Genomic DNA, 14,005 nt, shown 5'->3' with positions numbered 1-14,005 from the left:
CAGCCCTCCCCAGGGTGGCTTCCTGCCCATTTCCTGAGGTCCTGAAAAGGGGAGGCCTGAGCTGGGGACTTAGTGCTGAGCCCCGCTGCATGGCCAATGGGACATTGCGATGGTCCTGGCCTTCCCCGGTACTGAGGGTCATCTTTAACCAGAGCCACAGGGCAGCCCATTTTGCACCGGTGTCCTAACTGTGGGGCCAAATTCTCTGAACTTCCAGTAAGTGATCCTCTCCCCTTGGCCAGGGGCCCAGCCAGTCCGGACATCACCTGCCTGGTGACCTGGGCCTCAGGCCCTGACCACACGCCAAGGTCTTTTTGTCCATATTTCCAGGAACCAGCCTGGGCTACTGCAAGCACCCTCTGTTGACTGCTTCCAGAGCGGTACCCCACTGTGACGCCCACTTTGACCCGCTCAGGACTCCAGCCAAGCACTTTCCCTGTTGGGTTCCCTCTCCCACTTTTTTTTTTTAAACCATCGTCACATCTAACTAATGAAATGGTACTTTAATATTAGTTAAATTATAAACAATTAATCATTGATATTAATTTAAAATATTAATTTCATTTAATATAAAATGGGATTTTATATTATTCTTCCTCCTTACAATAGAGACTCTTACACTCATTTCTTCTTTAGATTATAAAAGTTCTAGGAAATACGTGCAATGCCTGTTTTATGTTCAGAGGAGCAGACTCAAGAGAGAGGTGGTGAGGAGTCCTCAGCCAGCACCTGGGAAGGGAGTGTGGTTTTTCAGCCTTCCCTGTGTGACAGAGCTTTCCATGTGTCACCTCCCACCACTCACAGGGAACCTGGAGGGTGGGATGGCTGTTCTCACTTTACCAAGGGGAGAGGGAGGCTCAGTGTGATGCATGCCAAAGATCCCACAGCTGGAAACAGCACGGCCTGGATCTGAAGCTGGGTTTTCTGGCTCCAGATTCAGTGCTTTTTCAACCACGTCTACTGCGTCTGAGCCAAAGGCAATTTTGCCACCAGGGGACATTTGGTAATGCCCATGAGACAGTTTTGATCATGACTGCAAGGATGTTGCTGGCATCTAGTGCAGAGACCAGGGATGCTACTAAATACCCTGCAATACACAGGACAGCTCACTTCCACCAATAAGGAACTCTCCAACTGAATGCAGGAGTAGTGCCCAGCCTGAGAAACCCTGGAGTCCTGCCCGGAGTGGGTAGCCTCAAATGCCCTCGAATGGTCCCTACCCACCTGCTACTATGCTTACCTCATTAGGGGATTGCTCAGCAATAGTAACACAACTACCTTTATTGAGACCCATATTGAAGGGCGATGGTAAAAACCAAAAATATGCCCCAAAACACAGACAAATGCATTATATGCTTCCTCATTCCTGAAAGTGCTGGAGGGGGCAGATGTGTTGGCACAAGTGATGTCTAGGGTCCCTTTAACTCTGGGACTGGGAGAGCACAGGTTTCAGAGGAAGCAAGCCCATGTTCGGAGAGGCTCTTGCACTTCACAGCTGTGTGATCCTGAGTCACTCACTTGAACATTCTAAGCCTCCATTTCCTTATCTGCCAGCTGGAGTGTTTAGTGCCAATTCATGGTGTGGCAGGATCAAGTTAGGTATCCGCCTTTGTGCCCAGCATGTAGCAGGCCTACCCAAAGCGTGGCAGCTGGTTTGGGGGCTCCTGGATTCCAGGAAGAGGCCCTTGTTCTGTCTGTGCCTGCAGATGCAGCCCATCTATGAGGTGCTGCGCCACGCAAACCTGGGGCCGCTGGAGACCAAACTCCGGAACCTGCGCCAGGCCTTGGACCAGTACCTTTTGGAATTCAACGCCTGCCGCTGTGGGCCCTGCTACAACAATGGGGAGCCCATCCTGGAGGGCACCAGCTGCCGATGTCAGTGTGGCCTGGGTCGCCAGGGCCCTGCCTGTGAGCGGATGGAGCTAGAGGGTAAGAGCCTTGCATCCCACTTGGTGTTGGCCTGGCCCAGCTCCAAGAGGCCAGTGCAGAAGGGACCTTAGGGTTCCTGGCCCCTCCTTTCTTTCTTTTTTTTTATTGATTTTTTAAAAATATAAATGACAGTGGAATGCATTACAATTCTCACTACATGTATACAGCACAATTTTTCATATCTCTGGTTATTTAAAGTATGTTGACATCAATTCGTGTCTTCTTACATGTACTTTAGATGATGACGTCCATCACGTTCCACATTATTTCAAACCCCATGTCCCCTCCCTTCCCCTTCAACCCCTCTACCCTATCTAGAGTTTATCTAACCCTCCATGCTCCCCCTCCCTACCCCACTATGAGTCAGCCTCCTTATATCAGAGAAAACATTTGGCATTTGGTTTTTTGGGATTGGCTAACTTCACTTAGCATTATCTTCTCCAATGCCATCCATTTACCTGCAAATCTGGCCCCTCCTTTCTATGTCTTCTCTGTATCCGCCAGCCTGGGAACCCACACACTATTGTTCCATTCCTGACCCCATGTTTAATGGCTCTTGTGCCTTCTCCCTGCCATCAAGACTCTCTGTTGTCTCAGCCTTCTGGAAGATGGAAGTGCAGACTTCAGGTGCTTTGCCAGACTGGTTCTGGACTCTGAGCAACCTGTGCTCTGTGCCTCTCTCCTGGCTTCCAGTGTTGTTGGCAATCTTTGGGTCCCTTGATTTGTAGATGCGTCACTCCAAATTCTGCCTCCATCTTTACATAACATTCTTCCCTTTGTGTATGTTTTCTTATAAGCATACAAGTCGTTGGATTAGTGCCTACCCCAATCCAGTATGACCTCATCCTCACTTGATTTCACCTGCAAAGACCCTATTTCCAAACAAGGTTACGTTCACAAGGAATGGGGATTTGGACTTGAACATGTCTTTTTTAGGAACACAATTCAACCCCTACAAGGGATAAGTGTTGTCACTGCACTCCTAAACTAGCCTGGAGTCAAGACCCAAACTGAGATCGGGGCAAGTATGTTTCAATGTATAGGCTGCAGCATGAACCAGTGGACACCAGGAAGAGTTAAAACTTCGTGCTGGGAAGATGAAGCGTGAGGACCCGGATATGAATCCCAGCTATTGCACTATTTTCTGACACTTAACTTTCCAATCTACATTCCTTTGAGCTCCAAGAATCTCAATGCATGTCCCACTACCTAAGCTTCCAACTTTCCAGGAACACAAAACTGTTTCTCTATGGTGCACAGAATGATAGCAAAACACACGGGCTGCCAAAGCAATGTAGAAATCAATCTCATTTGGCTGCTGTAAGGAAGAGCATGTAAAGGAAGTCTGTGGGTAAATCTAAGATACTCTGGTCCATAAAACAAATTGTTGGAGCACAGGGTGGAATGGGGTGGTGGTGAGGTGTGTGGCTCCACAGCCACGTGAAGAAAATGGACCAAGCATTCAATACCAACAGATGTCCCCAAAGCAAAGGGCTAGGTTAATAGAAGTAAAGAGCTGGAATGAGGTGCTTCTTTGAAGTCCCAGGAGCTTTTCTCTTGGTGCCTGCTTTATCAGACATTGGCCAAGCAAAGTTTTCTTTGGCAACTAAGGGAATCTGGAAGATTCAAACCTGTGTCCTAGGAGGAAGAGCATGGAGAAGATTCAGGAGGGAAAAGTCCCCCTGCAAATGACCATGTGGGAAGGGAGGAGACTTGTTTTGTGTGGCTACAGATATGAAGTTGTAGGATTAATGAAGAGAAATTAGAGCAAGGGATTTTGGTTTAAATGAGGATCAACTTTCTTCCAGACACACTGTGCTATGTGTGTAGTAAGAGAGAGAGAAGGCTGTCCACTTGTCAGAAAGTTCTAGAAGGGATTCATTCATCCAGTGGATGGTAGGGTGAGATGGTCTCAGGGTCTCTTCCACTCCTGAAATCTCCGAGTCAAGTCATACATATGGAATTAGCATGATGCTTGTGACCTGGGTAGGGTTGGGGACAGAGGAAGCATTTGAAGCCCCAGTCTTTCTATATCTGTTCCTGTCACATGCAGTAGGTTACAGGTACTTCATTAACTTTTTTCCAAGCAGGGTATGGATGTCAGGTGGCCTTGGGACTATTGAGCTGAACTTTCAGCCTGACAGAGAATACATTGGCAAGGGAATCTAAGGCTGGGGAGTCCGTCAACCACCATGGAGACCCATTAGAGTCCCTAGGAGTCTTCCCAGCAAAACATTGCCTCTGGGAACAAAGTCACAGAGATGGGAGAAACAGAGACAGAGAATTCTGCTGTGGCTGCCCCATCAGGGAGCATAATTACAGAGCTGGAAGGGACATGGAGATAATCTAATCCAATGATACACTGGGATCTGAGGAGGCTTGGGGTCCTCAGGGCTGCCCCAGAGGAGGCGGGTGAGCCTGATAAACACCCCAGCTTCAAACAGAACAGTTCTCCTTCCATCTGACTTGAATGTTGGGGTCCGTGGAAGATTTCATTTAGGAAAAAAAGTAGTGATGAAAAAATAATAATGAAAAGAATAGATTAGTCCATCCTTCTCGTGTTATAGAATTGAAACAGCCTTGGAGAAGAAATGGGGTTGCCCAAGGGCATAGAGACGCTGTTAGGAAATCAGCCCCCTGGACTGGATCCTAGGTGCTGGATTTTCAGACATTCCACAGTCAGTGCATGTATTCTGATGTCCTATGCAGAGAATCTGTTGCCCACCGTGTCCCCATTATCAGAGTCTGTGGGGAGTTGATTTGGAAAACTTCATACGAAAGCCCAGCCATCTGCTCAGGAGAGGTATCTAGCCAAACTTTTGCTCTGAATTCCCAGCTGGGCAGTATCCCTGCTCGCCACACCCTCCAGTGTCTTGCTGTCCTCCTTCCAGAGGAGCTTGCCTCCGGCCTCCCTCTGCTATCCATCTTCCATGGAATCGCAGATTCCAATTTTATGAGATGGGTTCCCAGTGGCCTCTTCTCACTCTGCCCCCGAGTTTCAAATTAAGTGTGAGGCAGTGAGCACAGAGGTCTTGGTGGGCTACCCCAAGGCATCTCCCCACCGAGGGACTGCAGACTATTCCAGGGTGACAGGACGGCCCTCCCTCTGTACATTTCAGCCAGTGGCTTCCCCCAGGCTAACCTCTTCCTCTCCTGGGAAATTCTCTCTGCAGGAGCCAAAGCTGATGGTCGCTGGAGCTGCTGGAGCTCCTGGTCTGCGTGCAGAGGAGGCACCCAGGAAAGGAGGAGAGAGTGCAACAACCCTGCACCCCAGAATGGAGGCGCCTCATGCCCAGGGCGGGAAGTGCAGACCCGGGCCTGCTGAGCTGGGGGGCATGGGCTGGATGCTGCAGAGGGGGCCACTGGCACTGGCTACTGGATCCAATTTTCTTTCAGCTGAGAGAAAGTGCAGATCAACACAGATCCGTTTTCTTTGATCATTCATGGCATCGTGGGCTTTTCCAGCATGAACCCACAAATTCTTCCGGCCCCCACCCACTACCCAGTTCTAAAGCTGCTTCTCTGTTGTAGATATTTGCGACAGCAGCACCTCCCCTTTGCAGTATGGTTTTTCTGTCCTTGTCTATTCAGGCCGCTGTAACAATACAAGGGGTGGCTTATAAACAACAGAAATTTCTTTCTCACAGTTCTAGATGCTGGAAGTCTAAGATCAAGTTGTCAGCAGATCCAGTGTCTGGGGCTGGCCCACTTTCTGGTTTAGCCATGACCATCTTTTTGCTGTGTGCTTCCACATGGCGGAGGGGACTACCGATTCTCTAGGGCCTCTTTCAGGAGAATTCCACCTTCATGATCCAATCAATCACCCTCCCACCAAAGTCCAACATCCTAATAAGACCAACACCTTTGGGGTTTGGACTCCAATGTATAAACTTGAGGGGACACAGACATTCTGACCAGAGCACATATAATCAGTCCCATACCTCCTTTTTTTCCCCCCCAAGAGATGGTAAACTTGAGGGAGGAATCAGGTTTGTTTTGTATAACACTGTATTCCCAGAAGCCAGGGCTGGGCCTTGAATACAGCAGGGAACTAGTCAGCAAACGAATGGATCCAAGGGCCATATCAGAGATGAGATCTGTACTGCCCAATCTTCCAGTCAATCTCATTTGGAGAGTCCAACCAGGGACCATCAACTAGTCTTCCCTGACCTATCCCCGGGAGAGTCGATCACACCAGCCCCTCTTAGTGTCCCACAGCACTCTAGCCATGCCTCAGGTAGAGGGCATGCTGTGTGACACTGAATTTTCTGTTTTTCTATTAGTTTTCTGTACCAGATTTTGTGTCACTTGTGTTAGTCAGCTTGTTATTGCTGTCACCAAAATACCAGACAAAAATAACTTGAAGGGGGAAAGATTTATTTCGGTTCACGGATTCAGAGGTTCAGTCCATGGTTGGCCAGCTCTGAGGTGCAATCATCATGGTGGAATGGTGTAGCCGAGGAAAGCTGCTGGACTCATGGCAGCTGGTGGGAAGGGGAGCAGGGAGAGAGGGAGAGGGAGAGGGAGAGGGAGAGAGAGAGAGAGAGAGAGGGAGGGAGAGGGAGAGGAAGGGAGAGAGAGAGGGAGAGAAGAAGGGAGAGGAGGAGGAGGATGGGGAGGAGGAGGAGGAGGAGGAGGAGGAGGAAAAGCAGCCAAGCACAACATAAACCTAGGGCATGCTTCCAGGGACCTACTCTTGCCAACTAGGTCCCACCTCCCAGTAATTCTTTTGGCCATCAATGGATTGATGTACTGATGAGGTCAAAGCCCTTATGATCTGATCATTGCCTAAAAGTGCCACCTTTGAAGTTTGTTGCATTGTGGACCATGCTTTCAACACACAAACTTTAGAGGAACATTCCAGATCCAAGCTATTATACCCCTGAAGGCCAAATCTACATTCCTAATGTAGAGTAGGTTCTTAGGTACTAGGTGTGTAGACTGGCATATGTATTGGTGCTCCATAGCTTTCTATAGTCCACAATCTTATTAGGGTAGTAATAGATTTATTTACAGTTGTCCCTTGGAAGCTATAGAGGATCAGTTCCAGGACCTCCCATAGATACCAAAAATCTATGGATGCTCAAGTCTCTTATATAAAATGTCAAAGTATTTGCACATAAGCTGGGCATATCCTTCTGTATACTTTAAATCATCTCTGGATTACTTGTAACACCTACTACATTATAAATACTGTGCTCATAGTTGTTACACCGTATTGTTTAGAGAATAATAGCAGGCAAAAATGTCTGTACATGTTTAGTCAGACACAACCATCACAGTCCTGACCCATTCTCCTTCCCAGGTTGGTTGAAATCACAGATGAGGAACTCTTGAGTATGGAGGACCGACTGCATACATGAAGCAAGTAGAGTTTAGAGCCCACAGGGAATTAACTACTGAGTTAATACCCAAATATGTGGCACATAACATAAATGCTGCAGGTGGCCAGGAGGGAGACAGACTTATCTGTCCCCTGGTGTGTAAGTTATGGATGGCAGGAGTTTAACCCAGACCTTGAAGGATATTTGAATTCAGTAATTAGGGAGGTGATCTTTGAGTTAAAAATTCAGCACAAGACAAAGTTTGACAGGGAGACAGAATATTGTGTGTGTGTGTGCATGTCCGTGTGTGTTTGTGTGTGTGAGAATAGAAAAGATAGTTCAAGAAAATAAAACAAAGTACATAAAACACTTATCACAATGCCTGTCACACAGCAAATTATCATCACCATTATTAATTAAAGAATATGGTTTAGAAGTTATTTCTAAATAAACTTAGATCTTCTATCTGAAAGGAGGAAAAAGAAAGACGAATTCCTTACTGATTTTCATTCTGTCATTAATTTACTTTTTTATCCTCACAATTAATTTACATTAATAATTAATTCATATTCATTATTTACCAGGGAGTGGCAGTTACATGCTGGAAAGTGATCGGGGCCCAGATATGCCAGGCCAAGTGGGTAATTTACAGAGGACATTCAATCTTGATCTAGAAACAGTGGTTTCAACCTGGGCTGCACAGTAGAACCTATTGAGGAGTTTTATAAATTCTGATGTCCAGAAGCTGCACCCCAGACTAATTAAATCCAAATCACTGGAGGTGGCAACCAGACATCAGGAGTTTTAAAAGCTCCCCCAGGCAATTCCAAGTGCAGCCAAGGTTGAAAACACATAAGAGTGGAGAAGGCCTCATATGGGGTGTGTGATGAGCAGAATTGCAGGAACAGAAATGTTCATTTGGCAACTCCGGAGGAAGAGGCAGGAGGCTCACAAGTTTGAGGCCAGCTCTGGGTGCTTAGCAAGACCCTGTCTCAAAAAAAAAAAAAAAAATCAAAAGGACTGGAGACATAGCTTAGAGGTAAAGCACCCTGGGTTCCATCCCTAGTACAGAAAAATGATTTTTTAAAAAAATTGTGCTATTTTATCTAGTCTTATCAAAAACCTCTTACGGTTTGTCCTGTGAGATCTATTTTACAGCTAAGGAAACTGGATGGCAGCACGGTTGGGTCAAGTGTCACAGGGCTGGAAGGCTGTGGATTGGCCGTGTTCTATGGAGCCCACACTTCACTCAGCCCTTCTCTCTCTGCTGTGTGTTGGCTGCCTGTGGAGGGATCTGAAGGATCACCCGGGCTGCATGATAAAGGGGAGAAATGAGAGGCAAGGAGGCTCCTGAGGAGACCAGGGTAGTAATCTGGGTGCATTTGGAGAAATTTTGGGTTTAAGCAACTATCTGGATCAAGTGTGAGCCCAAACCACTAGCTAGGCAATGCCATCTGCCTGTCCTCTGAGTCCAAGAACCGAGGCCAGCCTCTGTCCCACTGCTCTGAGGAGGCCTATCCCCAGAAGTTCTAGAAATTAAAATACAGCAGCTGCGGCCGTTTCAAAGGTGCCGCAGTCTGGCTGGGCACAAATCACGAGCCACTGAAGCAGGAACAAACTTTATTTTTAAACTGCAGGAAAACACTTCACACAGCTCCCGGGGAATCCTCCCGAACGCCACGAGGCTTCTCCAGGAACCCCCAGCCGGAAATATCTCTCCCGGAAATCCCTCCTCCTGCACTTCCCCAACCAATGGGAACTCTCGGGGAATCCCCGGAAATCCCCATGAGAACTCCAAAATAGTGCGAGAACTCAAAAGTTGCGGCAGAGGCGGATAGTAATGCCTTGCCTGTCAATCAATACTGTTGGCAAAATGCCAGGGGCCATACAGACTCGGCCGTGGCTCTCAGCACAAAGGTAGCAGCCCTTTACCAGATCGGTGCCTTCCCTTCTTCAGGAATTCTTTGCTCCCACAAAGCAAAAAGCATAAAATGCTCTCAGCACATTCTTCCTCGGTCCTTTAAGGAGCTCTGTAATCTCAGGGTTTATAAGTAGTGGGTGTAAACACAAGGTTTAAAGATATAATCTTCAGCTTGACAAGGTGTCTTTTGAAAAGTAAATTAATGACAGAGAGAAAAGCAATAAGAAGAGCTTTCTTCTTCTTTTTTTTTTCCTTGAGAGAGAGGAAGATCTAAAGAGCTCAGCACTCAATGAATCTCTTCTGAACGATGTGCCTTTAGGGTGAGGGAAATGGACAGAGAGAAAAGGAAGGCTTCAAAAGCCACGCTGCAGCAATGAGCCGTGGCAGGGCGACTCTATGGAGAGGAAGGGGTGGGATGGGGATTAGCAGAGGGCGCTTCTCTCTCACAAAGAAAATTTACACCGCTGCCCCTCCACTGTGGAATCGGGCAACTGACCTTCAGGTGACCTCTAATGCCAGCCCCATGCCAGGTGCTGGAGGTTCAGAGAAGTCATATATGGTCCCAGACCAGGAATGATGCAGAGCCTGGTGGAAGAGATCTGTGAACCATGGTGATGGGTCCCGGGACAGCAAGAAGCCCAGGGGGCTGTGGGAGACAGCCCAGCCAGGGGAGCAGAAAGAGTCTGGAGGAGGGGCGGGCACCCTGCAGAGTCTTGGAATCCAGCAAGAGTCAGAAAGGCAGCACAAGCCACTGGGGCACAATGTAGGGGAAATGGCCCCGTGCAAAGTCCTCACCATGACATAGGCTGGGGCAGTTTCTGCACATGCTCCTTGGGTACTGGTGCTGGTCCTCATCAGGCTGGGGATGTCACTATTTTAGTCAACTTTTTCACTGCTGTGACTAAGGGACCTGACCTGGGCAATTGTAGAGGAGGAAAAGTTTATTTGGGGGCTCCCGGTTTCAGAGGTCTCAATCCATAGACAGCAGTCTCCATTCCTCAGGGCTCAAGGTGAGGCAGGACATCATGGCGGAAGAGTGTGGCAGAAGGAAGCAGGTCACATGATAATCAGGAAGCAGAGAGAGACACTCCACTCTCCAGACACAAATATATACCCCATAGCCACGCCCCCAGTGAACCACTTCCTCCAGCCACACCCCACCTGCCTCCAGTTACCACTCAGACCCATGGGGATTAAGTCACTGATTAGGTAAAGGCTGTGACCCTGGCATTTCTCCTCCAAACCTGCTTGCATTGTCTCACACATGAGCTTTTGGGGGACACCTCATCTAAACCACAACAGTCACTTGGCCTTTCCAGCCAGTGCTAGGTCTGAGGGAGACCCCCATAGCTACTTCCCAGACCCCTCTCCATTTACCTTGGGGTGCTTTTTGGGTGTAGTCGGAGGGAGGGGTTCAATACCCCATAACTATTGTTATAAAGGCACAGCATTTCAAATTGGATTCACAACTTTCTGATCTGAGGCCAATGTACCACTCACTCCACCTTTCTCTCTTAGGCTCCATATGCCCACTATATAAGGAAATTACTGCCCCTCATGTGATGGACAAAGCCCTCTATGACAGTCCCACTTCTCCTCTGACTTCATTTCCTCCCATCCAGTCCTTCTTTTGGTCATGCTATCCCCACCATGCAGGCCTTTTGGCTGTGCCTCACACAAGCCAGGCCCTGCCCTACCTCAGAGCCTTTGAACCTGCTGTCCCTCTGCTTGAAATACTTGCTCCCTACATGACCTTCCTCATTCTATTCAAGTCTCTGTTCAAATATCACCTCTCCACAGACCTTCTCTGTCTGCCCTATGTAAAAGGCTCACCCTGACCTAGTTTTTCTTGCACAACAACCATCACTACCTGAGATTATAGATTTCTTTTTCTGGGTGTATATTATGGACTATATGTTTGTGTCCCCCACAAGTTCATATGTTGAAATCCTAACTCAGATGGGATGGGTACTAGCAGATGTGACCTCTGGGAGGTGATTAGGTCATGGTGAGATAGTCCCCTTATAAGAAGAGACATGGCAGAACCCATTTCATCACTGCGATCTGCCACATGAGGACACAGCAGGAAAATGGCCATCTGCTATCAGGAAAAGCAACATTGACAGACACGGATTGGCCACCACCTGGAGCTTGGACTTCCACCCTCCAGAACTGTGTTGTTCAAGCCACCTGGTGTGTGTGTGTATATATATATATATATATATATATATAAACCCAAACTCACTAGTATGCCTGCTTCCATACACAACACAAGCCTTTCCATGACGTCATCCCAGAACTGACTTGTCCTTAGCAGGGTCTTGGTAAATATCTGTAGAATGAAGAACTATTTCCAGTTGAACGTCCCATATAGCTCAGGCCCTTTTTCCCTCCAGGGCTTGTGCATGTTACTCCCTGAAGCACCTCTCATCCCCACCCCTGGCTCCCCCCTTTCCAGCTTCTTACCTGTTCTCTTCAGGACACAGGTAGCTGTGCTTTTGCCCAGAAAGCCAACCCCGACACTTTGCATGACTTCCCATCTCATCGGGTGCCACACCCGCTTGTGGCTGTTTTCCATGCACTAGCTTGTTTGTCTGTCTCCCTCGCAGTGACTTCCCAAAGGGAAGGCGGGGGCTCCTGTTTACCTTTGTAGCCCCTGCACCTAACATGGTGCTAGGTATGTTTGAGCTTTCTTGTTGATGTTGTTCCTCTCTCTCTCTCTCACTCTCTTTCTCTCTCTCCATTCAATACTGGGCTTTGTGTCTTGCATGCAGGAACTTGTAAGAGAGAACATTCTGGAAAGCCACTAACCGGGATTCTTGGATCCTGCAAACTTATTAGTGCATCGGAGGACGGCAGAGCCCGGTTTCTATACTAAGTCAATAGAGAGTCTACCTGTGCCTCCCCAGTGAAGAGAAGTCCATCAAATCAAGTTAAAATTCCTTATTCATGGCCTTGGGATTTCCCCCAACCCCCTGGGAGAGATAAAGGAAAATATGTTTCCCTTCTATATTAACAGTTTAAAATGTGAGATAAATCCTCCCATCCTAACCTGTTTTTAACAAATAGATTTTGCTGTCCTGTGGCATGATACATCCCTGACAGATCTATTTATCCATTCTATTTCTTTAGAGATAGCAGCTAAGAAGTTTTATCTATGATTTGTCTCCCTCCCCCATTCCCATTTTCCTAACCAAGCGTGTGGAGCAAGCAGCTGATGGATGGATGGTGTTTGGGATAAAAGGGGCCAGAATCAGATAGTTTTCAGGATGTGAACAAACCGGCTTATTAACGAGGAGTCATCGGGCAGGAGGTGGTGGGGGAAGGGGGAGTGGATACCAGACAACGGCCAATGATGGATGAAGGAACACCTGGGGGTGCAAGGTGTAGACTCAAGATAACTGGTGGGTGCAGCCCATCGTGATAATGGGAGTGCCCGCTCCGCTGTGGCCTCCTGAGCAGAGGTGAATGTCACACCAGCTGCTTGAGTCCTTTGATGATCCTCTGAGAATTTCTCACTGCAAATGTGATCACGGTTTCTTCTCCCTTTTCTTGCTGTGAAATGCATCTACATGCTCAAGGCTACAAGATCAAGGCTGCTAAAAAAGAGGCGGAAGTTAGTGAGGGTCGTCTTGTTTAAGGCACAAGAATGGGGAGAAGTTGAGCATCTGCTGGGTGTCAGACACCCTGGAGTAACGGCCGTTCTTTAGTGCATGTCACGTCATTTAGCCCTTACGATTGTGCCACATGGCTGAGTGACTATTTTCCAATGAGGATAAAAGGCACAGAGAAGATAAGTGATGTGATTAAAGTCACACAGGAATTTGTGGCATTAGGTCTCAACCCTCTGTCTGCCACAAAGACCTCCAAACCCTCGTGGCTTCTCTGCCGCAGGGATGTCAGAGCAGAGGCCTTTCTCATCCCTTCTATGCAAGCGGGCAGGTGGGCACCGGCCCTGTGGGTGAAGCCAGATCTGTATCTGTCGTCGGGGGCGATGTGAACATGGCAAACAGCAGCAGCCCTGGGACTGAGCTCTGTTGCTTATGAGCTGTGTGGTCTTGGGCAAATCACTCAGTCTCTCCGAGGCTCTGTCTCATCACCTGTCAAGGGCAGATAATAAATTCTTCCTCTTGCAGGCATTGAGAGGATTAAGCTGGATTAAGTATGTGAAAGTTCTTTGTAACTGGTAATGCCCTCTGCAAATATTAGTTATTATGCTGTTACATTTTCCCTTAATAACCCAGAGCTTGGGATAGAAAAGCCCTCCATGTCCTTTATTAAGATATTTCCCAGGAGCTAAGCTATTTTATGTCTTTTTGTTCTCGCATGTTGTAGTGGGTGTTGCACTGAAATTTCTTTAAAGCTTTTTAAATGACTTTTTTTTTTTTTTGGTACTGGGGATTGAACTCAGGGCACTCAACCACTAAGCCACATCCCCAGCCCTATTTTGTATTGTATTTAGAGACAGGGTCTCACTGAGCTGCTTAGTATCTCGTCATTGCTGAGGCTGGCTTTGAACTTGCAATCCTCCTGACTCAATCTCCCGAGCCACTGGGATTACAGCCATGCACCACCAAGGCTGGGATTTTAAGTGACTTTTTTTTTTCTAAACCCAACAATCTGTAGTTCTTGTTGGTGTTTTGAGAATCTCTGGAAGTGACCATGGAAATGACACAGCTAGTTATAACTGAATGGGTCCAAGGTGTCTTCTGAAATACAGGCATCCAGATGATGATCAGAACATGCTAAGAGGTTGCTAATTCCATCATCCCCATCTTACAGGTGAGGAAATGAAGGTGCAGACAGGTACAGAACCTGCTTACAGTCAAAA

At 47.6% G+C, this 14,005-nt stretch overlaps 1 protein-coding gene across 1 annotated transcript in view; it reads left to right on the top strand.

Moving 5' to 3' along the window:
• Positions 1-5,556, top strand: part of C8a (complement C8 alpha chain) — a 60,218-nt gene extending 54,662 nt beyond the window's left edge. Inside the window, exons 10-11 of the mRNA XM_015484938.2 lie at positions 1,707-1,929; positions 5,103-5,556. Of these exons, the coding sequence (XP_015340424.1) occupies positions 1,707-1,929; positions 5,103-5,254 (375 nt within the window). The 3' untranslated portion in view covers positions 5,255-5,556. The remainder of the gene's footprint in view (positions 1-1,706; positions 1,930-5,102) is intronic.
• Positions 5,557-14,005: the final 8,449 nt, after the last annotated feature.

This window comes from Marmota marmota, unplaced genomic scaffold, assembly GCF_001458135.2.
Source record: "Marmota marmota marmota unplaced genomic scaffold, marMar, whole genome shotgun sequence".
NCBI lineage: Eukaryota > Metazoa > Chordata > Mammalia > Rodentia > Sciuridae > Marmota > Marmota marmota.
This window is presented reverse-complemented; position numbering and strand designations above follow the sequence as displayed.